This window comes from Ochlerotatus camptorhynchus, unplaced genomic scaffold (genome assembly GCF_037179485.1).
Source record: "Ochlerotatus camptorhynchus isolate MF236.1 unplaced genomic scaffold, CSIRO-AGI_Acam_v1.1 ptg000189l, whole genome shotgun sequence".
Classification (NCBI taxonomy): Eukaryota; Metazoa; Arthropoda; class Insecta; order Diptera; family Culicidae; genus Ochlerotatus; species Ochlerotatus camptorhynchus.
The window spans coordinates 769568-792804 of NW_027040679.1; the positions used below are offsets into that span (position 1 = coordinate 769568).

The 23237-nt window shown below is 41.4% G+C and overlaps 1 protein-coding gene across 1 annotated transcript in view; it reads left to right on the forward strand.

The window, feature by feature from the left end:
• GrlHz (Gustatory receptor-like Holozoa) overlaps nucleotides 1-23237 on the forward strand; it is a 307521-nt gene that overhangs the window by 231009 nt on the left and 53275 nt on the right. Inside the window, exon 6 of the mRNA XM_065223284.1 lies at nucleotides 1185-1532. Coding sequence (XP_065079356.1) covers nucleotides 1185-1532 — 348 coding nt within the window. The remainder of the gene's footprint in view (nucleotides 1-1184; nucleotides 1533-23237) is intronic.

Here is a 23237-nt window from a genome sequence, read left to right on the forward strand (position 1 = left end):
CTGCCATTCAATACGGGATGAATTTGAAAACAAAAATATAGGGGAAATGACTCTAATGTTGGCCTATTGATCTAAGATTGGGCCCATCGCTAAAAATCAGCTATTTATCAATTTTATCTAGATGAACGCGTCATTGGGACGGTACTAATCGATATTTTTCGTCGCTATTGAAAATTTAGTCGATTGCTGAATTTATGTATGAGCCCAAATTAGGGGCATTTAGGCCAACATTACATCCATTTCCCCTAAATGGATATTGATTTGTTTGATGATCATAAAGTGATTTGGAACCATTCGAGCCCTATGAAAAACCTTTGCATGAAAAATTGCATTTTTGGGAGGAGCCTGAGGCATATAAGCCTTAAATTATATTACTTTTTTCACGGTTTCTGGGTATGTGTCAATGATTTCAAGTCAGCAGATTGCATTTTTCATCTAATCATTTTTCCTGCTAAATATCTTTATGAAACTCACAAAGCTATAATATTAAAATCTAGAAATGTTTAAAACTATATATTCACCAATACAAGTCCAAACCCTTTGAATTCACGCATCAAACAATGTAGTCCTCTATGCAAAATTGACAATCAAAATCAAATAAATCGACCATGAACAAAAACGGCCCAATAGTGAAAATCGTAAAATCAAAATCGTACACAAAGCTATAGGACAATAAAACGACAGCTCGAAAAAGTTGCATCCGAAAGCTTTAACAATTCATTCTAACAGAGGCTATTCTTTCACATCGAACTTTGCAATCAAACTGCATGTATGCGAATCGTCACCAGCTGCACACTGATATTCAATTATTAAATAACTCCGGGAGTGGTTTTTTCGGCGTGATTTAGTTCCAGTTTCGAATACAGTAATCACTCAAATTATGCGGAGGTACCTTCAACCCATAGCTGTTTCTCGGCTGTATTTCAGCCAACTATGCTTTTTGTTTGTAATTTGTGTCAACCATAAACTAGCTATATACAAAAAATCAGCTCAATTGGTTGAAGGACAGCCGATAGATAGAGGAGCTTAAATGGAGGGATTACTGTAGGTACCTACACTGGCAGTCATGCGGTAAACCTAGCTCTCAGCAACCGAAAGCTCTTCACCGATTGAAGCTGCTACTGCTCATCATTAAAAAATCATTCTGACAACCACTACCACACTGCCCACTAATCTTCTTTCAGGTTTTCATCCTGTGCAACATTCCCCGTCGGCTGGTGGTAACTTTCTGGGTCTATTTCGTCCTCGGAACGCTCTGGTTGGCTGGATCCACTGCGTACATCTACCTGCTGACGTTGAACCATTCCTATGTCAGCACCGACATCAGGTGGAGTGACTCGTGGGAGGAGCTGGACCCTACCGACCGAGACTACGTTCGAGTTTTTCTCTGTGTCGCGCTGTTCTTCCACGATCTCGTCCAGGTCGTTATCGTCGTCAGCTATAGTCTCATGTGTTACTTGCTGCGCTGCTATCTGGTGGGACTGAAGGAAAAGCTGCTGCTGCACACCATCGAACCCCTGAACTGGATGCGGGTGAGTAGCATTTTTGTGCTGATGAATTCTTAAAACATTTCAAGTCAAACAGTCATTTGAAAACGATTGATCACAGAAAATATTAAGTTTATGTGTGAGAAAGCAACATGCAAGACTTACATTTGCCTACCCCATGTAGCTAGAAAACTATTCGTCAATAAATAACAATGACAAAGTGCAAATGGGATGTTATTGTGTGATAAATTGAGATAACATACATTTCCGTTCATGTATACTCTTATAACTGCATCTGCATCTTCATGGAACAATTCAGGCATAACATTTGATAACGGCACAAAAGCATTTGTAAACAAACTTTCTAAGGCCCTTTACATGCGAACCAAAGTACGCCCACGCAAACCAATACCACTTTCGGAAAGCTGATGGTTGCCACAATCCGATGGTGTTCTTGGTTTGCGTGGGCGTACTTTTGGTTCGCATGTAAAGGGCCTTAGAAAGTTTGTTTACAAATGCTTTTGTGCCGTTATCAAATGTTATGGCTGAATTTTACCCATTGATGCTTGTTCGATAGAACAATAGCAACCCTGATGCAACAACTGGGTGCAACACCAAAACGAGCATCAGCCATCCATTTGATGTTGTAAATTAACGCATGTAACTCTCCTGTTGCCCATAGCTTTAGCTACCATATCGAACAAGGAGAATTCGAAAGAAAATGCATCCATAAGATGTGTACAACATGTATAAATGAATTTACTATCGTTCTCCGGCCAAATAAACGACGATGGAAAAGTTTATCCCCCACTCGGTCATATCGCCGAGCAGACCCAGAGTAGATTCTGTTATATCAGTCCATGTTCCTGTACGGAGGAGATGCTGGAAGAATTCCGGGAAGAAGCTGTTGTACTGTGCTGTACATACGGCAGTCGAACAGAATGGAGTTTTCTTACTCTATCAAAGGACGAAGAAACAATAAACATACATTCCGTACTGCTTGGTATAATGGGCTAAAATATATCAAACGATAAATGGATGTACAAGAGTTGAAACATAGTTCTGCTTCGTTTCACGATCGATCCTCTGGGTGGCAGTGAGGTTGGCGATGTTGGTGGCTGATGAGTCGTTCGAAGGAATATAATGGAGCTTATGCGTTGCACGTCCGCCATATACCACCGCATCCTCAAGAAGCTAAGAGAACTTGGTCCATTTCGCAGCTCCAAACTATTGCATGATAACAGTGGTGGGTGGTGACGAAGGTGGTTGGCTTTTCGATTCGTTCACTCGGAACAAAAGGCAAAGAAGCGGGTAGATCCATTTTCCTTAAGCTGCTTGAAAGTCATTAATTTTTCAGCATTAGAATCTTGCAGCACGAACTCCTGAACCGAGAACGGCCAGCTGCTGAATGGTCTATCAAAGTTTTACGAGAGGACATCTGGCGTAGAAGAATTGTTCGGGCGGGCAATAAAACAGGGCAAATGCACGTTGCTAAATTGAATGGAATCGGAAAAGCACTTCGCCGTTGGTTGTCCGGTTTTGCTCACAGTTACAGGGTGAGGGCCGGATATGTGCGGGAGATAATCCCCCGTCCGCATTGTTGTTGGCTGCAGTTGGAACAAAGCTTCACTGACCTAGAGGACCTAGGAGAATTGATTTAATTAAAATGTGCAATGTCGATTCTGAATGGATTGCTGATGTTGAATTCAAATGATTTTCAAAATGACTATGGAAAGCAGCGTACACAGTTAAAAAAGTACTATGATTTGACTCTCAAAATGTGTCCTGATGCAAAATTTGAAATGTTCGGTCCACAGTGCTTGAACGTTTCCAAATCGGGTCCTGATTAGCTTCCCAAAATTTGAACTCGTTTAGTTCGAAACTGACTGATTTTAAGTTTGGCTTCCCGAGCAGGAACGAATATCTCGATACCTTAAATTGGTATCGATGAGCATGACATAAGAGGTAAAATAGAGGAAATGTAGGTAATGTCAGCCTTAGTGTCCCTAATTTGGGCCCATACATAAATTCAGCAATCGACTAAATTTTCAACAGCAACCAAAAATATCCATTAGTACCGTCCCATCTAGATACAATTGATAAATAGCAGATTTTTAGTGATGGGCCCAATCTTATATCCATAGGCCAACATTAGAGCCATTTCCCCTGCCAAAAAAAATGTTCCCACAATACCATTCTAACACCAAATTATGCAATTGCAATACCTAAACAATACCATACAGGTATTCTTTTGGTATATCATTTTTTGTTATTTACAAAGAATTTTGCATCTAATTTTTTGGTATTATTCTTCGGTATTTTACCTCTCATAGCATACTGATCAACACCAAATTTTGGTATCAGATCAAAATTAGGTATTGATTAATTATTTTCTCCTGCTCGGGTTGGATTCTGAAAAAAATGTTGGATTGCTATTCTTGTAGGAAATTTTCTCAGCTACAACTTTGCAGCTACAATGATAAATTATATAGTTATTAATTATTTAAAAGATTGGTAATCTCTCTGTTTTGTGACAAACACTGTATTATGCAATGTGGCATAATAGCCATGATGTGTGTTCTCTATTTCACGGGCCAGAAACGCCAACGTTGCCTGCTGAGCAGTTGATTGAACATAATCATAAGACATAATGATGATGATGATGATGGTCCCACCTCTTACCCTTAAAAAGGTTTGAGTTGGACGATTTATCTTTAAGATAATTAACTATAACTAACCTGCACACTTAGATTTTTTCGCCGAGATGGGCACCACCGAGCAGCTCGGCATTTTATTTTGCTGGAAATTCAGCAAAAAATATGTTTGTTAGCTGAGATCTCGGCAAAATTCCCGTTTGTTAGCTGAATCTCGGCAAGTTTTTCACTGAGATCCAGCAAAATAAAATGCCGAGCTGCTCGGTGGTGCCCATCTCGGCGAAAAAATCTAAGTGTGTGGATAGCAAACCAAAACGAACTTGTTACAGTTACAGATATAAATTTCCTCTAGAGTTTACAGTTGCTTCACTGCGATTTAAATGTGAAAAAGTGGTCTTTAGCAAAGGTGTAGCTAAGAAAGTATCCAACAAGTCCAACTATCAATTTGTATTGCAGATAAATATGGTGAATTGAACGGTAGGGCAAAAAAGTGGTTTTTCCATAGTAATTCCCATACAAATTTCAAATGGTTTGTGTACAGTCAGTTTTTAACTAAAATGGTTCAAATTTGGACCCGATTTGGAACAAATTGGAATAAATTTTACATCATTCTAATGTCCACGTATTGAGATATAAAATTCTGTTAGGCATGTGTAATGAATTAATTCTTAGTATTTGTGAGAACATACTGTGGACAACAGGTATACACTCAATCTAGCTCGGTAAAATCTCCAATAGTGGATTACCTTGGCATTTACTTTTGCTAATATTCATTGGCATAGCTAGTCAAGCCCCCTCCAGAATAAAATTGGACTACGAACAACGATTTTTATTATTTTGCTTAATGTTGCTTACTTACCTTACCAATCAGGCTAAGACCTTGTTGTCCTCTACTGTCCGAAGAAGTCGTCTCCACTCTACTCGATCCATGGCCACACTTCGCCAGCCTCGTAGTCTACGAAGGGTCCGCAGGTCACCTTCTACTTGGTCGATCCACCTTGCCCGCTGCGCGCCTCTTCTTCTTGTTCCTGTTGGGTCGCTTTCTTGGGTCGTGCGGCGGCGAATTTTATTCGAACAGAGTGTCCTCCGGAGTCCAAAGTAGGCACGATTCCCTGCCATAATGCGTCTTTGAATTTCTCTGCTGGTGTCATTTTCGTTGGTCATCAGTGAGCCCAAATACACGAACTCATCGACCACCTCGATTTCGTCACCGTCAATCTGAACTCGGGGTGCGAGGCTAACATTGTCTTCCCTAGAACCTCTTCCTTTCATGTATTTTGTCTTTGATGCGTTGATGGCAAGTCCCATCCGTCTAGCTTCAGCCTTCAGTCTGACGTACGTTTCCGCCATCATCTCAAAGTTCCGTGCCATAATGTCAATGTCATCGGCGAAGCCAAGGAGCTGAATGGACTTCCTGAATATCGTGCCACTCGTGTCTATCCCAGCTCTTCTGATCACACCTTCTAACGCGATGTTGAACAGCAGACACGAAAGTCCATCACCTTGCCATAGCCCCCTTCGAGATTCAAAGGGACTCGAGAGTGTCCCCGATACTCGAACAACGCACATCTTTCGATCCATCGTCGCCTTGACCAATCGCGTCAGTTTATTCGGAAATCCGTACTCGTGCATAATCTGCCATAGCTGATCTCGATCGATTGTGTCGTACGCGGATTTGACATCGATGAACAAATGATGTGTGGGCACGTTGTATTCGCGGCATTTCTGTAGAACCTGCCGAATCGCGAAAATTTGGTCCGTGGTAGCGCGGGCATCCATGCATCCCGCCTGGTATTGCCCCACGAACTCTCTTGCAAATGGTGACAGGCGGCGGTATAGAATTTGGGAGGGTATCTTGTTGGCGGCGCTCAGCAGTGTGATCGTGCGGTAGTTACAGCAATCCAACTTGTCGCCCTTTTTGTAGATTGGGCACCTTCCATCCACTCCTCCGGTAATATCTCCTCCTCCCAAATCTTGGCAATTACCCAGTGCAGCGCTCTAGCCAGTGCTTCACCACCGTATTTTAATAGCTCACTTGGTAGTTGATCTACACCAGTTGCTTTGTTGTTCTTCAGCCAACCGATCTCCTCCTCAACTTCTTGAAGATCAGGGGCCGGTTGCCTGTCGTCTTCTGCGCATGCTCCAAGGTCTATTGCCGTGCCACCTTCGTTTTCTGCTGCTTCACCGTTGAGGTGCTCGTCATAGTACTGCTTCCACCTCTCAATCACCTCACACTCGTTCGTGTGAAGGTTACCGTCCAAGTCCTTGCATATAAATATCGGCTTGCGGCACGTAGCCTTTGCGCGAACTATTTAGCTTCTCATAGAACTTCCGTGTGTCGTTTACGCGGTACAGATTTTCCATCGCCTCGCGATCTCGGTCTTTCTGCTGACGCTTCTTCCTTCGGAAAACCGACTTTTGTCTGTTCCGCGCTTGTCTGTATCGCTCCACATTCAATCTCGTGCGGTGTTGCAGCAGTCTCGCCCGTGCTGCATTCTTCTCCTCTACTAACAGTTTGCATTCGCCGTCAAACCAGTAATTTTTTTTTCGGTCCGGGATTGCAGTACCTAGTGCCGCTGCAGCAGTACTACCTATGGCAGAACGGATGTCCCTCCAGCCTTATTCAAGAGAAGCTGCGCCAAGCTGCTCTTCCGTGGGTAGTGCAACTTCCAGAAAATCATCGGTTCCAAATTGGGCCCTGATTAGCCTCCCAAAAATTGAACTCATTTAGTGAGAAACTGACTTGGCACAAACCATTTGAAGTTTGTATGGGAATTACTATGGAGAAACCTTAACTTCGAATCATTACTCTACTTTTTACTTATTCTGGTCCGACATCCCTCAGGATTGCACCTGCATCACAATGTTACACCAATTCACTCGGTCCGTGGCTGCTTGTCTCCAATTTCTTAACCGTCCCACACTTCCAAGATACTTGGTCTTACCACCTTGCTCGCTGTGCTCCTCTTCGTCTTGAACCGGCCGGATTCGAGGCAAACACCATTTTTGCGGGATTGTTGTCCGTGTAACGTTGGATTTATATGGCTCGTGATATTTTTGGAGTAAGGGCATGTTGCCGGTTCGAGTAATGAGTTTTGGCTGATTTTTATTTGCACCACTTAAGTCTAAGAAACTTAACTCTACATTTCGTACTTAATCGGTAGGAGGTAACCTTTACTAGTCTCCAAACATAATCAACCAATCACGTGACTTCGTCGTAGGTGATGGTGACCAGTTACGCGATTCCATTCGCCCGAGTACATAGACGAAGGTTGCCGAAAAGATATGAGGAAAGAATTTGGGTCTGTTGTTTTCCGGGTCGCTGTCGTTGTCGCTGCGCTTATTATTCTGCGCGCATTCTGGGTCATAGCGCAAAAGGAAAACATGTGGTTGCAATAATTTGACTGTTTATATATCTGTGGAACAACAAGTGCGGTTGGCACTTTTGTTTGGTTTACAAGTGGCTCGACTTTGTAGGTCTCGAAAATGTCTTCGTCATGAAATTTGAGATTGTAGGTCGGATTCAATTTGGATGATTTATAGTATGCTACATCCGGCCTTTTTAAATCCCCCCCCAACGTACTCGTCCAGCTTTCGCAACTTTCTGGATACAGGGTTTGCCATAGAGTTGCGCCAGCTCGTGGTTCATCCTTCACCTCCATACCCCGTTCTCACATACCCCGCCAAAGATGGTCCTAAGCACTCGACGTTCGAAAACACCCAGTGCTTGCAGGTCCTCCTCCAGCATCGTCCACGTCTCGTGCCCGTAGAGAACTACCGGTCTTATCAGCGTCTTGTACATGGTACATTTAGTACGGAGGTGAAGTTTACCCGACCTCAGAGTCTTGTGGAGTCCGTAGTAAGCACGATTTCCGGCAATAATACGCCGACGAATTTCTCTGCTGCAGTTGTTATCCGACGTCTCCAATGATCCGAGGTACACAAATTCATCCACCACCTCGAACTCCTCTCCGTCGATTGTCACGCTTCTGCCTATGCGAGCCCTATCCCGCTTGGTTCCTCCAGCTAACAGATACTTTGTCTTCGACGCATGTACCTTTAATCCACCCTTCTTTGCTTCACGTTTCAGCTTGGTGTACTGCCCCACCACGGCCCGAAACGTTCTTCCGATAATGTCCACTTCGTCAGCGAAGCAGATGCACTGGCTGGACTTATTGAAGATCGTGCCCAGCATGTTAAAGCCCGCACGTTTCATAACACTTTCTAGTGCAATGTGTAACAGGAGGCAGGAAAGACCATCGCCTTGTCGAAGTCCTTTGCGAGTTTCAAACGAGTCCGATGACGCACCCGATATCTTCACTTCTTCTTTTGGTCAGCTTCCCGGGAAAACTGTTCTCGTCCATAATCTTCCATAGCTCTTCACGGTCAATAGTATCATAGGCGGCCTTGAAATCGATGAATAGGTGGTGCGTAGCGACTTGATATTCACGACACTTTTGGAGGATCTGCCGCAACGTAAATATTTGGACCGTTGTCGATCGCCCGTCCACAAAACCGGCTTGATAACTTTCCACAAATCTGCTTGCTAGCGGCGATAAACGGCGAAAGATGATCTGGGAAAGCACTTTGTAGGCCGCGTTAAGAATAGTGATCGCTCGATAGTTCTCACATTCTAGTTTGTCGCCTTTTTATATACTGGGCATATTACTCCCTCTTTCCACTCCTCCGGTAGCTGTTCTGTATCCCAGATCCTGACTATCAGTCGGTGCAGACAAGTGGCCAACTTATCCGGGCCATTTTCCCATCTTTCCCAGCTGCTTTGTTGTTCTTAAGCTGTCGGATAGCATCCTTAACTTCACCTATCGTGGAAGCTGGCATGTCCCCCTCATCCGCTGTACCGACGAAGCCATTCCTCCTGCCGCCTTGGTCCTCCGCCTCTGGACCGTTCAGATGTTCATCGTAGTGCTGATTCCACCTTTCAATCACCTCACATTCGTCCGTTAAGATACCCCCTTCATTATCCCGACACATTTCGGCTCGCGGCACAAAGCATTGGCGGTATGCGTTTATTTATTTATTTAATTGATTCCATCAACAGGCTTAAATAAGCCCCAATGATGTTAAGTAATACAAAAAACAACATGATTGTCTATGCTTAAAACTTAAACATTACACTGCTATTTACGGCTACCTGTGCCCGAAAATATCGAGGTGAAACTACGGCGAAGCGTCTGACGTGGTACGTGAAAATCGAACACTGAGGCAACTCTGTTGAAAACTCGCTGCAGTCCGTTTATTGCTCCATTCATTCCGTAGTTCGTGCGACGAAAGGGAAGTCTCAGCATAAGACTGTTTCTTAGTGCACGTGGTCGTACATTCAAATCGATTTTTTCGAGGATAGTAGGACAATCGATTCTCCCTTGCAATGTATCGGCAACAAGTAAAGCCCTTGCAGCGTCTCTTCGGGTCGAAAGAGTTTCCAAAACAATCAGCTGACATCGGCTTTCATAGCTAGGCAAACGGAAAGGATCTCTCCAAGGCAATCGCCGAAGGGCGAAGCGTAAGAATCGGTGCTGGACTGATTCGACTTTTTCAACACCATTGTTGTAGCTTGGATTCCAAACTGCTGAGCAATATTCAAGGACTTGATCGGACCAGTGAGGAGTACAATGACTTCAGGCAATAAATATCAGTAAAGTTTTTGGTTATTCTAAAGATAAAGCCTAGTGTTCTGGAAGCTTTATCAACGACATACGAAATATGCTGCTTATATGTGAGTTGCGAATCCAAAATGACTCCCAAATCCTTCACGTGGCTCACTCGTTCAATTGCTGAACCCAATAGGTTGTAGTTGAAGATGATTGGTTCTTTTATCCGAGAAAAGGAGATTACTGAGCATTTCGCCGGGTTAACTTCCATTCGGTTCAAGGTGCACCAGTCAGCAAAAGCATGAAGCTGGCGTTGAAGAAAGTGACAGTCGGCAATGGAACGAACCCGAAGGTAGATTTTTAGATCGTCAGCACATAATTCACATCGTTGAAGTAGAACAGAGCGTTGAGTTTCTTGTAGAACTTGCGTGTTTCTTGATAACGATACAGCTGCTCCATTTCTTCGCATTCCAGCTCTTATCCCGGAAAAGATGGGTTTGCTGTCTTCGCTTCTGTTTATATCGCTCCACATTATGACGGGTTCCTTGCCACCCGCGCTGCGTTCTTCTCGTCCAAAACCGTCTGACACTCTTCGTCGAACCAATCGTTCCGTCGATTCCACTCCACGAACCCAACAGCGCCTTCAGCAGCGCTGTTAATGGCTGCTTTCACGTTGCTCCAGCAGTCATCAAGAGGGGCTTCGGTGAGCTCTCCTTCATCCGGCAACGCTGCGTCGAGGCATTGCACGTACTCAGTTGCAACTTCGAGCAGCTTCAGTCGCTCCAGATTGTACCGTGGCGGGCGTCAGTACCGAATGTTGTTGGCAACGGAAAGTTTTTGGTGCACTTTGACCATTAGAAGGTAGTGGTCCGAATCGATATTTGCGCCGCGATAGGTTCTGACGTCGATAATGTCCGAGAAGTGCCTTCCGTCGATCAAAACGTGGTCGGTTTGCGATTCTGTCTGCTGCGGTGATCTCCAGTTGTACCGATATATAAGAGGCTATGCTGGAAGTAGGTACTACGTATGGCCATGTTCTTAGAGGCGGCGAAATCGATGACTCTAAGGCCGTTGGCGTTTGTTAGCTGGTGAGCGCTGAACTTTCCTATAACCGGTCTGAATTCCTCCTCCTGGTCGACCTGAGCGTTAAGATCTCCGATAACGATTTTGACGTCATGGCTTGGGCAGTTGTCGTATTCCCGTTCCAGTTGCGCGTAAAAAGCGTCTTTATCATCATCGTCACTTGCTAAGTGAGGGCTGTGCACGTTGATTATGCTGACATTGAGGAAACGGCCTTTGATCCTCAACTTGCAATCAATAGCAGAAATTGGCCACCCAATCACGCGCTTCTGCATTTTGCCCATCATGATTAAAGCTGTACCCAGCTCATGTGTATTGCCGCAGCTCTGGTAGATGGTATAACCATCCCTATACGTATGTACCGGCGACCCCTTCCAGCAAACCTCCTGCAGCGATGTCGAACTTGCGGACCCTCTATAAATCAGTAAGAATGCGGGTACTTCCCAAGAAATTGAGATACTTGCCGTTCTATGTTCCGAGTTTCCAATCGGTAGTCCGTTTCTGTTGCTTGGGTCTATGCCGATTGTTCCGGTCCGTATTTACATTGCTTGCTTCCTGTTCCTTTGTTTTTTTTTACGACTGGCTTGTAGGGCCTGCACCAACCCCCCATTGTTTCGCCGGGGACGTCCCACGCTGACACCAGGACGTTTTGAGCCGCACCTCCATGGTGAACAGACGCTCGAAGACTGCACTCACCGGAGAGAGGAGTCCCCTCCCCCCTCTTCCCTGTCAGCATACGACCAAGGTCCCACCATCTATCTCAAAATTCACCAGTTCACTCTACTTTAGAAAATGGTAACTTAGCTTGTTGAAATTTTTCTCAGCTACAACTTTGTTGAAGACCAATTTTCGATCAAATGTAAGGAACAAAAGTTATTGATGATTCAAATAACTGATGTCTTATTATGTGGCGTGTAGAATAGAGGACAAAATCATGGCTACTATGTCACACTGCAGAATACAGTGTTGCCCACAATACAGTTGCTTAATCTTGCCATAAGATTATCAATCTCTTAAACAATTAATAACTATTTAATTTGACGTTTGCCTGAAAAACGATTTTCTGCAAAGTTGAAGCTGATAAAAATTCCCATAAGAATAGCAATATAATTTGTTAACAGTACAATATGTAGAAAGGCTAAAAGACAATGAACAGAAAGTTTTGTTTTCCCATAGTAATTTCCATATAAAATTCAAATGGTTTGTGCTAAGCCAGTATTTTATCAAATGAGTTTAAACTTTCGGAGGCTAATCAGGACCCGTTTTGAAACCGTTTGAACACTGTGGAGCGCAAATTTCAAATTTTGCATCAGTCTAGTGTCCCTACTGCGTGGAATTTTACTTAATTGATTACAGCATGGATTATCTCGAGATCCTGACCAGATAGAAAGTTACTGCCCCGGCAAAGTTGTTCAGGAGATCATAACCTTTTTGCTAGTGGTGAAAAGTTCAAAATTTTACCACTACGTTGCACTAATATACATATGAAATCCTTTTTTATTCTTCGTTAATTTATTTTATAAAGCTCAATCGAATTAATTTTACAGAGCCGAGGATTCTTGTTCACTACACAAAATATCTTAAACCTATAGTCAAAAGGTACAACACAATAAACACTTTATCTTCTGCTATCCAATAAGCCTCCTCCAACAGAACGGGTACCGCTTCCAGTGGTTTCATTAAATGGCAGATACACCAACGAGGGCCAGAGCGCATCCATTGTAGCAATGAACGCAAAACGTGGTCAGCACTCACACACTCATCACCACTAAACGGTTGCTTTCCAAAGTCGACGACGCATCGACCGAAAGAACTGCCGATGAAGAACAATGTAGAGGACCACACAATGGTTGCTGCCGAGTAAACAGACGATCGCGTGACACACATCGAGAATGGTCTGCTTCTGCCGACAGCCGAGTGAACACTGATCTCGAGATCGGCAAAGTTGTTCTGGAAGTCAAGATCATTTCTATGGATGACATGGTTCAAAACTTTCTTCTTAGGCTTTGTACAGGCTCAATCAAATAAACTTTACAGAGCCAAGTTACCATTTTCGTTATACATTATTAATGTCTTAAATCTAAACTTAAAGGATTTGAACCGATTATTCGCGGTCTTCTCGAGGTTAGTGAATGACAATTGTATGGATCGGGAGAGGGAGAAGGATATAATTAATATGATTTATGATTAAAAAATTTCACTATTTCTAAACATGTACTTAATCCTATCAACGTTATATCAACTCTGTAATCTGCAATTATTACAGAAACGAATATATAAAAAAAAAAAACACACACACACAATACAATAATTGTTAATTGTTCAGCTAATTGAAAAACCGATGTGTTGTGGAATATAATAGTGGATATGTGTTCTTAATTATATTGAAAAATTTCAATGGTAACCAATTCCAGTGTTACAATTACAATGTTGCAAAGAAGTTGTGTGAAATCTATTATGACACATATTTAAACAGATAAATTAATAACATTTCCACCAATTAGTTGAGCAGAAAAATCATTCGCTATAGATTTTCTAGAAAATTGTTTTTCTACAAAACCGTACAGATTTGAATTTGACATAGAATTATGATATAATGAATTTAAGGTAACTTTTCTTGTGAAAAAATCACTTTTTATTCAGTAAGTGGGAAAGTATAAGCTCCAGGACGAAATCAATTATTTATTCCAACTGTCTGCAAAATACCATGGAAACCCTCAAAATTATTGCCATTATGCATAACCACTGTCATACATCCAACCACACATAAATAATAATCCACTCACCATGCGAACGGAATCCAATTCATTTCGCATTCCTTCCTGCCCGATCGCTTTGCCAAGAGTACCATCCAGCGGCCGAAAGATGCTTCCCAAAGTGCAATTCAAAAAGGCATATTTCGGACCCAGCAAATACGCAAAGTTCCTCGCCCGCTAGGCAACCAGCCAACGTGAAGCATTCCACCGAGATTTATTGCAACATTGGGAAAATTTCTCATTATGCAAACGCCACACGCCATAATTAACGGGCCTTTTGTTACCCAAAAGTTCAATATCCGTACCTCCACTCCAGTGCAGCAGTGTCATAAAGTAAAAGTGAACGGCCTAACGAACCATACGTACATACATATAGGTATGTGGATATTTGACGGTGGCTGAAATATTTGCGCGCCAAAAGCGAATTCGATTTCAGATCGAGAGAGTGGGGGGGCAATGAAAATACCAATGTCACTATAAAGCACACGCACTAATGCCACTGAAACTTGGTCGTAGGTCTGGTGGAATCGGCCAGAATGTACGAATCGTTCAATTTCCGAGTAGAGCATCCTGCAATTTCGCAAACACGTAACCAAAACGCTACAACTGCAACAACTTCCAATTTTATAACAGACTAGAACCGTGCAAAATGTACGCATACGCCTTTCATCCCACGCTAGGGCTAATAGGACATTCAATTATAGATATTTTCCACATAATCACCGTCCTAATCTATTGAATAAATAAATCAACAGATCCTGGTTCTCGCTTGCGTTCTACACACATCGTGAAAAGCGTGTAGGAACATAGCTGGGAGCAACATTCTTGAAAACAACGATCGATGTCCGTATTCGACACATGTACATATGGGAGAACAGGAAATTTCTGCCCAACACTGATGGAAACTTGCCAATTGAATGTTCCTCTACTTCTTGCGGTCAGTTTGAAGCAAAGCCGGATGGTGCAAAAATATTCCACTAGATGCAAGGTACAGTTTCGGGAATATCGTGTATAACGTTGCAATTATGAATTGATTGACGTTGGATGGTGTGCTATTTAGCATCAAATTATGGGCCCTAAGGGATCGAATACATTCATTCCAACCGATATTGTGTGGATTCTAGTTACATTGACGCAGTCATGATGGTTTGATGTTGAAGGCGTTGGGTATGAATACTAGATTGAGCTGATAAAAGTTGCACGGTCTTAAATTGGATGTTAAATTTCTCAAACGATGTACACGAGAAATCCTTTGTTAAGCTCCATCTTCTTCAACCGATGAACTGGATCTCAAGCGCTGAGCTCCATCATCGATGGCATCAGCAGCCGATATCAACAGAATATCGATAACTTATGAGCGTTATGAGGGTGGACAGGAGGTCACAGCAGAATCAGACTTAGGAGCGGAACCTCATCAAAAATTGAATAGAAGTTAACAAAGATTTACCTGAGTCCACGCATGTTGATTTCACTCACTTTGCCATAAAAATGTTTTGCGTAATTATAAAATCATTAAATGCTGCGATGATATTTTGCCCTGGTAAAGTTACAAGAAGAGGTTATAAAATATTTGATTGACACATGAAACCTGTATCAGAGAGGCACAATTAGCGATTTTATGATTCCTGATTGCTCACTGATTGTTACTCTCCAAAAGCGAAATTGACAGGATTTTTTTTACAAACACGTTAAAAATGTGTAAGTGTGTACAGTGTGCTGTACACTGTTCAATTTTTGTTTCTCAACAATCCTTTTTTATAATATTTGTAGTACCCATGAATTTGACTTCCAATTGAGTTCCTATTTTATAAGTGTATTGATGTGTATACTCGAACAGATGAAAGCAGTGCTGAGTTGCATCACGGTACTGAAAGCCTTTAGATTGACAAAAGAGATTCCTACGGTTAACCATTAAACAACTGAGAATTCTCTCTCCGTAAAACTTCTCACCAATATGACACAACAACCGTGAGATATCGTTATTTTGCTTTTCTCACTCATTCGCAACATCACTAACATCTGTCATGTGGTACCATCATATCACCGAGGAAAAATAATGACCGTCATCTCATTTTGAGCCTAGCCGGCGCCGTCGGTGTAGTGGTAAGCGTGACTGCTTTCTAACACCCCGATGGGTCTGGGTTCAATCCCAGCCGAGGTCGGTGGGATTTTTCTGAGGCATAAAAATCTCTGGTCACGTCTTCCTTCGGAAGGGAAGTAAAGCCGTTGGTCCCAGCCCATGTGTGTTTGAATGGGTGCGATATCCTACGCAGGTGTGGAAAAGCTGCCTTCCTGCACATTCGATTGCCGTCAATGGATGGCAATCGATGTCCATCGGTGATTGGCACTAGATTGCGGAACAGAGACCGACAAGAAAAAGAAGATCTCATTTCGAGCATAAATACGGTCATGACGGTCATTCCTCTTCCAAAATCACGGATAAGGTGATAGCTGTGCTATCAAGGAAAAAGTCTTAGCCTACGTTCTACAATCGTTTCATAACCAGAAATTATTATTGTTAGAATTTATATAAAGGGTGATACGGTCAAAATTTGGTCAATATCAACTTGACGTATTTCTTTCAATTTTGCATTTAAAAAACCTGAACACCCCTCATTTTGAAGGTGTGTGTGTGTAGAATGTTGCTCCTATTTCGATTTTGGAATTCACTCTTCAGTTGTCAAAATGCCGTCCAAGCAAGAAGAGCAGCGTATCAAAATTTTGCTCGCGCATCGCGAAAATCCGAGCTACTCGCACGCAAAGTTGGCAAAATCGCTAAAAGTTGCCAAATCAACCGTTACAAATGTAATTAAAGTGTTTGGGGAACGTTTGTCGACAGCCAGGAAGTCTGGATCGGGGGGAAATCGAAAACCGCCGCTGAGACGACAAAGAGAGTTGCCGGTAGTTTCAAGCGAAACCCTAACCTCTCTTTCTCCGAGATGCCGCAAATAAGCTGGATGTATCGTCTACAACCGTGCATCGAGCCAAAAAACGAGCCGGACTATCGTCTTACAAGAAGGTAGTGACTCCAAATCGCGATGATAAACAAAATACGACGGCCAAAGCGCGATCCCGGAGGCTGTACACGACGATGCTGACGAAGTTTGACTGCGTGGTAATGGACGACGAAACCTACGTCAAAGCCGACTACAAGCAGCTTCCGGGACAGGAGTTTTATACGACAAAAGGAAGGGGAAAGGTAGCAGATGTTTTCAAGCACATGAAACTGTCAAAGTTCGCAAAGAAATATCTGGTTTGGCAAGCCATCTGTACCTGTGGCTTGAAAAGCAGCATTTTCATAGCTTCCGGGACTGTCAACCAAGAAATTTACGTGAAAGAGTGTTTGAATAAACGTCTGCTGCCTTTCCTGAAGAAACACGGTTGTTCCGTACTGTTTTGGCCGGATTTGGCATCTTGCCATTACGGTAAAAAGGCCATGGAGTGGTACGCCACCAACAACGTGCAGGTGGTTCCCAAGGACAAGAACCCTCCCAACACGCCAGAGCTCCGCCCAATTGAGAAATACTGGGCTATTGTCAAGCGGAACCTAAAGAAGACCAAAAAAACTGCTAAGGGCGAGCAGCAGTTCAAGGCAAACTGGCTTTCTGCGGCGAAGAAGGTGGACAAGGTGGCTGTACAAAATCTGATGGCAGGGGTCAAGCGTAAGACCCGGCAATTCGGATTTGGAAAAGCGGAAGCCTAACTGAATATTTTTCCTGAATTTTATACTAATTGAACTTGAAAAAGAAATTTAATTTGATTTTTTAAATAAACGATTTCACCGATTTACACGCGTTTTCCCTTGACCAAATTTTGACCGTATCACCCTTTATGCATGAACACGTACTACCTGCAGTCAAGAATGCTTATTCATGGATATAGATTTTGCAGCTATTTATTTTTCCGGATACCGTGATGCTTGAGCTCCAATAATAAAGATCTTCTTTTTCTTCTTCGCATTTCAAGCTTAATGCATATCGCATATTAGCTTATTGCGTGCTCTCAACTTAGTGTTCTAGATGCACTTCCACAGTTATTAATTGAGAGCTTTCGATGCCTGTACCATTTTTGCATTGATATGATTGTGTGGCAAGTCCAATCATACTTCTATGCCCAGGTAAGTCGAGAAATTTTCCAACCAGAAAAATTCCTAGACCGAACCGGGAATCGAACCCTGCCACCTCCAGCATGGTCTTGCTTTGTAGCTGCGCCTTTACCGACTGAGCTAAGGGAGGCCCCAAAATATTAAATAAATAATAAAGATGCTGACCGCATATCGTATCCACATTACCGAAGCCCAAGTATCAAGGGATCCGTAAAAAGCAATGCAAATGAAAAATACTTGCGTAAATTGGAATTCCCCTCTTAATACTGGAATTGTAGCTAGAGGGGTTATTGCTGAGTAAAGGCAATTTGTTCATCGAACACGCATTTAACGGTCAATTCAAATGTTTTTAGTTGGTAGTACCTGTGGCGTGCATAGTCAATAACCCTTGCGTTTGACGTTTGTACACTACCGCCATCTGTTCAGCGTACTATTTTTTTTTTATTATTATTATTATAATAGTCACTTTAACACTCTTGGGTTATTCGTGACTTGTCCGGGGTGAGATTTGAACTCGTGACTTTAGCGTGAGAGGTATGGATGTTAACCCTTACGCCAGGGTCGCTTCCTAGTTCAGCGTACTATCCATCATAGTATACTCAACAGATGGCGGTAGTGTTTTAGCGACGATTTTTTATATTGAAAAATATTCAATGAGCTATGTCCGTTTGTCTGTGGGTGAACTGTTGAACAAGTCATTATATATCAGGAAAAAAGTTGGTAAGCATCAAATACAATACAAATACAATTATGTTGTCAGTTTTTCGGGATTTTTCAACTCGCCCTCTTCCAACGTAAGACTTTGTAAAATCATACCAATCGCTCCTCCACCCTTATTAAAACCTACACACTTTGAAATTATAGCCAACTTCGGTAATTTTTACCGAAATCTGAACAGCTGAACTTTTCGGTAAAATTTATGCAATTCAATTCAATTGCTTTTCAGCTACTTTAAAACTAAATCTCCACTAAATTGACAAGATTTGATCATTTAAACAAGGTTGAACATGTTTTGATATTATTTTCAAATTCAATAGCCTTTAAAATGAAGGTCAAAGTTTTACCGAACATTCAGCTGTTCTGATTTCGGTAAAATTTATCGATCACGGAAACAAAATCTTAGTGTGTACAGCATTCTGCATTTGATGTCTTCATCCTTACATAACATATTTCCCTCCCTAATAAAGATATCGTTGAAAAATTGCAAGCACTCTACCCCTCTTTAATGCTTACACAATTCAAGATTAAAAATTGAAAAGGCCTCAACTCCATTTTGTAAACAAAGCATGTAAGGCCATTTTCTCGCGAAACGAAACCTGTATTCGCAAGCCTAAAACACAATCGGGTAGAGGAGAATTTCCCCTAAAGGGTGTCCACGATGAAATTGCCACACTATGAAATTGCTCTACCTGCTTTACCTGTTAATTTTATTGGTTTGCGTTGGCGGACTTCGGTTCGCGACAAAATAGCTTTACAAGGTTTTTTACAAAATCGAGTTAAGGCCTTTCAAATCGTTGGTCTTGAATTTCTTTTTTCTTTATAAAAAAAAAAAAAAAAAAAAAAAAAAAAAACAATCAACAATCAAAGCAACCATCCACAAAGAAAACTTCAAATCGTTGCTTCCGGACTTCAAAAGAAACGCAGTGTATTTCAAAAAATCTTTGCTAAAATTAATAGTGAATTCGTTTATTATTCAGTTCTAACCTGGATCGGGTATTGAGATTGGATCTGCTTGTTTTCTGACAAATGTCAGTTTGCTCGTTTGCTTTTTAAATCCAGCTCAGGTTGAGGTTCACACTGACAAAAAGTTCGGTTTCGCACTGATTTGGTCAAAGGTTCAGCTGTTGGTTCCAGTGCAGAGCAAGGTTGCAAAGACTCATTTCAGCTAAAACAATGTTTTTTTCTAAATTATGAAATAATTAGATGCCATGATCAAATTTTGAATTGGTAGGATACAAGAAGAGGTTGCAAAGAATGTGTTTGACATATTAAACCTGTTTATTTCACTTCATGAGAGTCACAATCAGCGATTTTTCACAAACTCACTCACTCACTCACTCAGCGATCAGCAAATCGCTGATTGTGACTCATAGAAAGCAAAATTTACAGGTTTTATGTTTCCAACGCATACTTTGTAACCTCTTCTTGTAAGTTACAAGTAAAACATGCCATCATACCATCTTTTGGTTTTATTATTCCGAAAAACATTATTTTAGCTGAAATGAGTCTTTGCAACCTTGGTGTAGAGACGTTGATAGAGACGCGCAAAGAAAATTTATGTCAAAACAGCAGCACGATTTTTGAGGGACCTTTTGGCAATGTCACTGATAACCATGTTTCTTCGAGTGGCTTCAAATGACTTTCATACAGTGCCGCAATGCTGTTCAGAAAATTTGAACGTTCGACCGGAATTGAATAAAAATGAAGAGCGCGGCAACATTTTGCAAAAATAATGCGAAGACGAAAGATGAAAGTCGCTCCATGACACTATAATTTTGTCATATTTTACTGTTTTGCTTGCAGCGCAATCATTTTTATTACCATGAAACTAAATAAAACGTTCCGATTCGAAGTCGATTTTTATCACTTATACATGTTGTATTAAATTGAATCAACAATAAACAAATAAGTACCCTAGTAGCACGCTTGTCACAAATCGGTTGTGGCAACTTCTATACAACTTATATCAGTCATAAACAAGTTGCTGCAACTTATTGTGACGGAAATGTGCTACTCGGGTAACAGATATCAAATATGTTGTGAAAAAAATTAAACAATTTTTTCCTCATTGAGAACAATACTCCTTTCAGGTAAATTGAGCAAACAGTAATGATTATTTACTTTGCTCGTTTGGTTCAGCGTTTGACAGCGTTGAAAGCCCTGCTAGATTACTAGGTTGATGCCAGGAGACAATGTGTGGTTAAAAAATAACCACATGCATAATGTAGAAAGATGGATCCAAGCAAAATTCGTAAGACGTCTTTCTATCAATATTTTCCAGGTGGCAGTTGAAAACGTGACTTCAAACGCTCATCGATACCAACTGAAAATGCCGAAGACTAGACACCAGTGCTGCAAAGTCTAGACAATACACGGCGATATTCAAATTTCTGCTTTGGTCACTCATTTGAGCTAACATTCATCGTCAAGGTAAAACATGTCAATTCTCAGTGACAATGCTGTCAGTGATGAACATGTGCAGATTTATTTATCAGCTAAATTTGAAACGAAATTAAATGAGCAAAACAATTACATGGAGTTGTTAAAGTGAACAAGCATCTTCGTCTTGAACGGCTTGAATAACAATAATGTGACATAGAATGCACGAAATTACACTTTTCGTTACTAGGTGAATCTTTTTCATTTACGTAAAAATGAATAACCTATCGACCCATCAACTCGACAGTGAGCATGCATAAGGGCGTATACGCGATGATCGATTCTCTTCGTCGATTTTCTCTTTACATTGCTACAGCTAAGCGAAACAATTTTCTAGAATTTGTTCAATTCAGAGTAGTAACAGGTTGTATTGGCTATCAAAAGCAACAGCAAACGCACCGATAAACGTTAAATCTAGCGAGTTCGACAGTGAGCATTCATAAGGGCGAATACGCGATGATCGATTCTCTTCATCGATTTTCTCTTTGCATTGCTACAGCTAAGCGAAACAATTTTCTAGAATTTGTTCAATTCAGAGTAGTAACAGGTTGTATTGGCTATCAACAGCAACAGCAAACGCACCGATAAACATTCAATCTAGCGAGTTATTAACGAAAGAGAAAATCGACGAAGAGAATCGATCATCGCGTATAGGCCCTTATGCATGCTCACTGTCGAGTTATTTACAAAAGAGAAAATCGACGAAGAGAATCGATCATCGCGTGTACGCCCTTATGAATGCTCACTGTCGAACTCATGAACCGGGATCCGACGGTTTTACTCCCCATGATCAGAGATCAGGGCTCTACATTTTCGAAGCTCTAAAATTAACTCGTATTTTGTTTCTCTCATACATACGTGTTTGACGCTTCATTTCAATAAAGCCTAGCTAGACTATCAGCAAGAAACGAAAATAAAAAAAATCAGGACGCTTAGAAGGAAAGGCTGGTTGTGGATCTTCTCGTCGTTGCTTTGCTCATGGCTTTCAATGTAACTAACGTCGATATTCTAGTTAAACGAAACCTCATTATAGCTTTCAATCCCCTTTCACGAACACTCTATCACCGCTCTTTCAATTTGTTTAAAATGCGTTATGTCCCGTTTTCGATAATTTTTTTTAGATAAATATATGGATGGAAGATAAATTTAAAATATTACGTGTAATTTTCAAGTGTTTTGACGTGAGAAATGCTTTAAATGTGTTATTTCATTTTCCGTCATATACACACTTAAACAGAGACCCTGAGTTCGGTATAAAAAATTACCGTCTTAGATCGGTAATGCTAAAAATTACAGATGTTTCGGTATTTTCTCGCTTTATTGCTGAAAACTGTAAATGAAATGACCGAATTTCGGTAATTTCATTTTAATTTACCGAAAACGGTAACCATTTTTACCGGCAGGTCTGTAAATCAGCCTCATCACTGACTTCGGTGAAATATTTTACTGAATTTTCGGTAAACAAAGCGTTCCATTACTTGGAGGCGAACCAGCCTAAGGCTGAAAGCCTCCTAAATAAAGCTAAATAATAATAATAAGCGTTCCATTACTGAGTTCGGTAATGGTCTAGGTAAACGTCAAATCCACCATATTGTTATTTTCGATCGACTTTAAAAGCGTTCGTGCTTGTGAAAAATAAGAAGGTGAAATTATGGAAGCTGTTATTCAACACCAAAATGAGTGAATCGTAGATATTTTCCGTAAATAATTAATTTTCGTTATCTAAATAAAAACCGATTACAGATGGCCGATGTTGTTGCTTGTTTTTTCTGTCGGTCCAAGTTCCATTCCCGTTGGCGACGATCTGAAAACAGCATTTGGAATATTCTTCCAAAGCTTCCTTGTTTTCAGTGTAGCGCCAAATCTTTCCGACAAAAACTTGGTTTTGTTTATTGGTGGTGCAATTTGCACAGCCAAATTTTTGCATGGGTTTCAGTGTCCGCCACCTTGAAACAATATTAAAGAAAATTACAGTTGAGTCGGTTACCTTTTTAGAAAATTACAAATCTCTCGGTAATTTTCGATTTGCATATCGTCCTCAAAATTACAGTTCTCCGGTAAAGTCGACTACAAATCAAGCAATGCACATCGGTAAACGTTACCGATCGTTCGGTAAATTTGACAGCTAATTTTGCTGATCCAGTTTACAGATTTTTCGGTAATGTTCTCGATTACCGAAAACATTACCGACCGTTCAGCTGTTGAGAATTCGGTAAATGAAGTACCGAAGTCGGTGATTTTTTCTAAGTGTGTACGTCATGAAACCTCTGTTGATGTGTTTCATGAAAGAGAAAACAAACTATCAAAGTCGAGCGCTCTTTCGCTCATCCGTTTCACCGAAGCTTGAAAGGAAGACCAATGGAGCGACGGGAGAATGAGAGACAAGC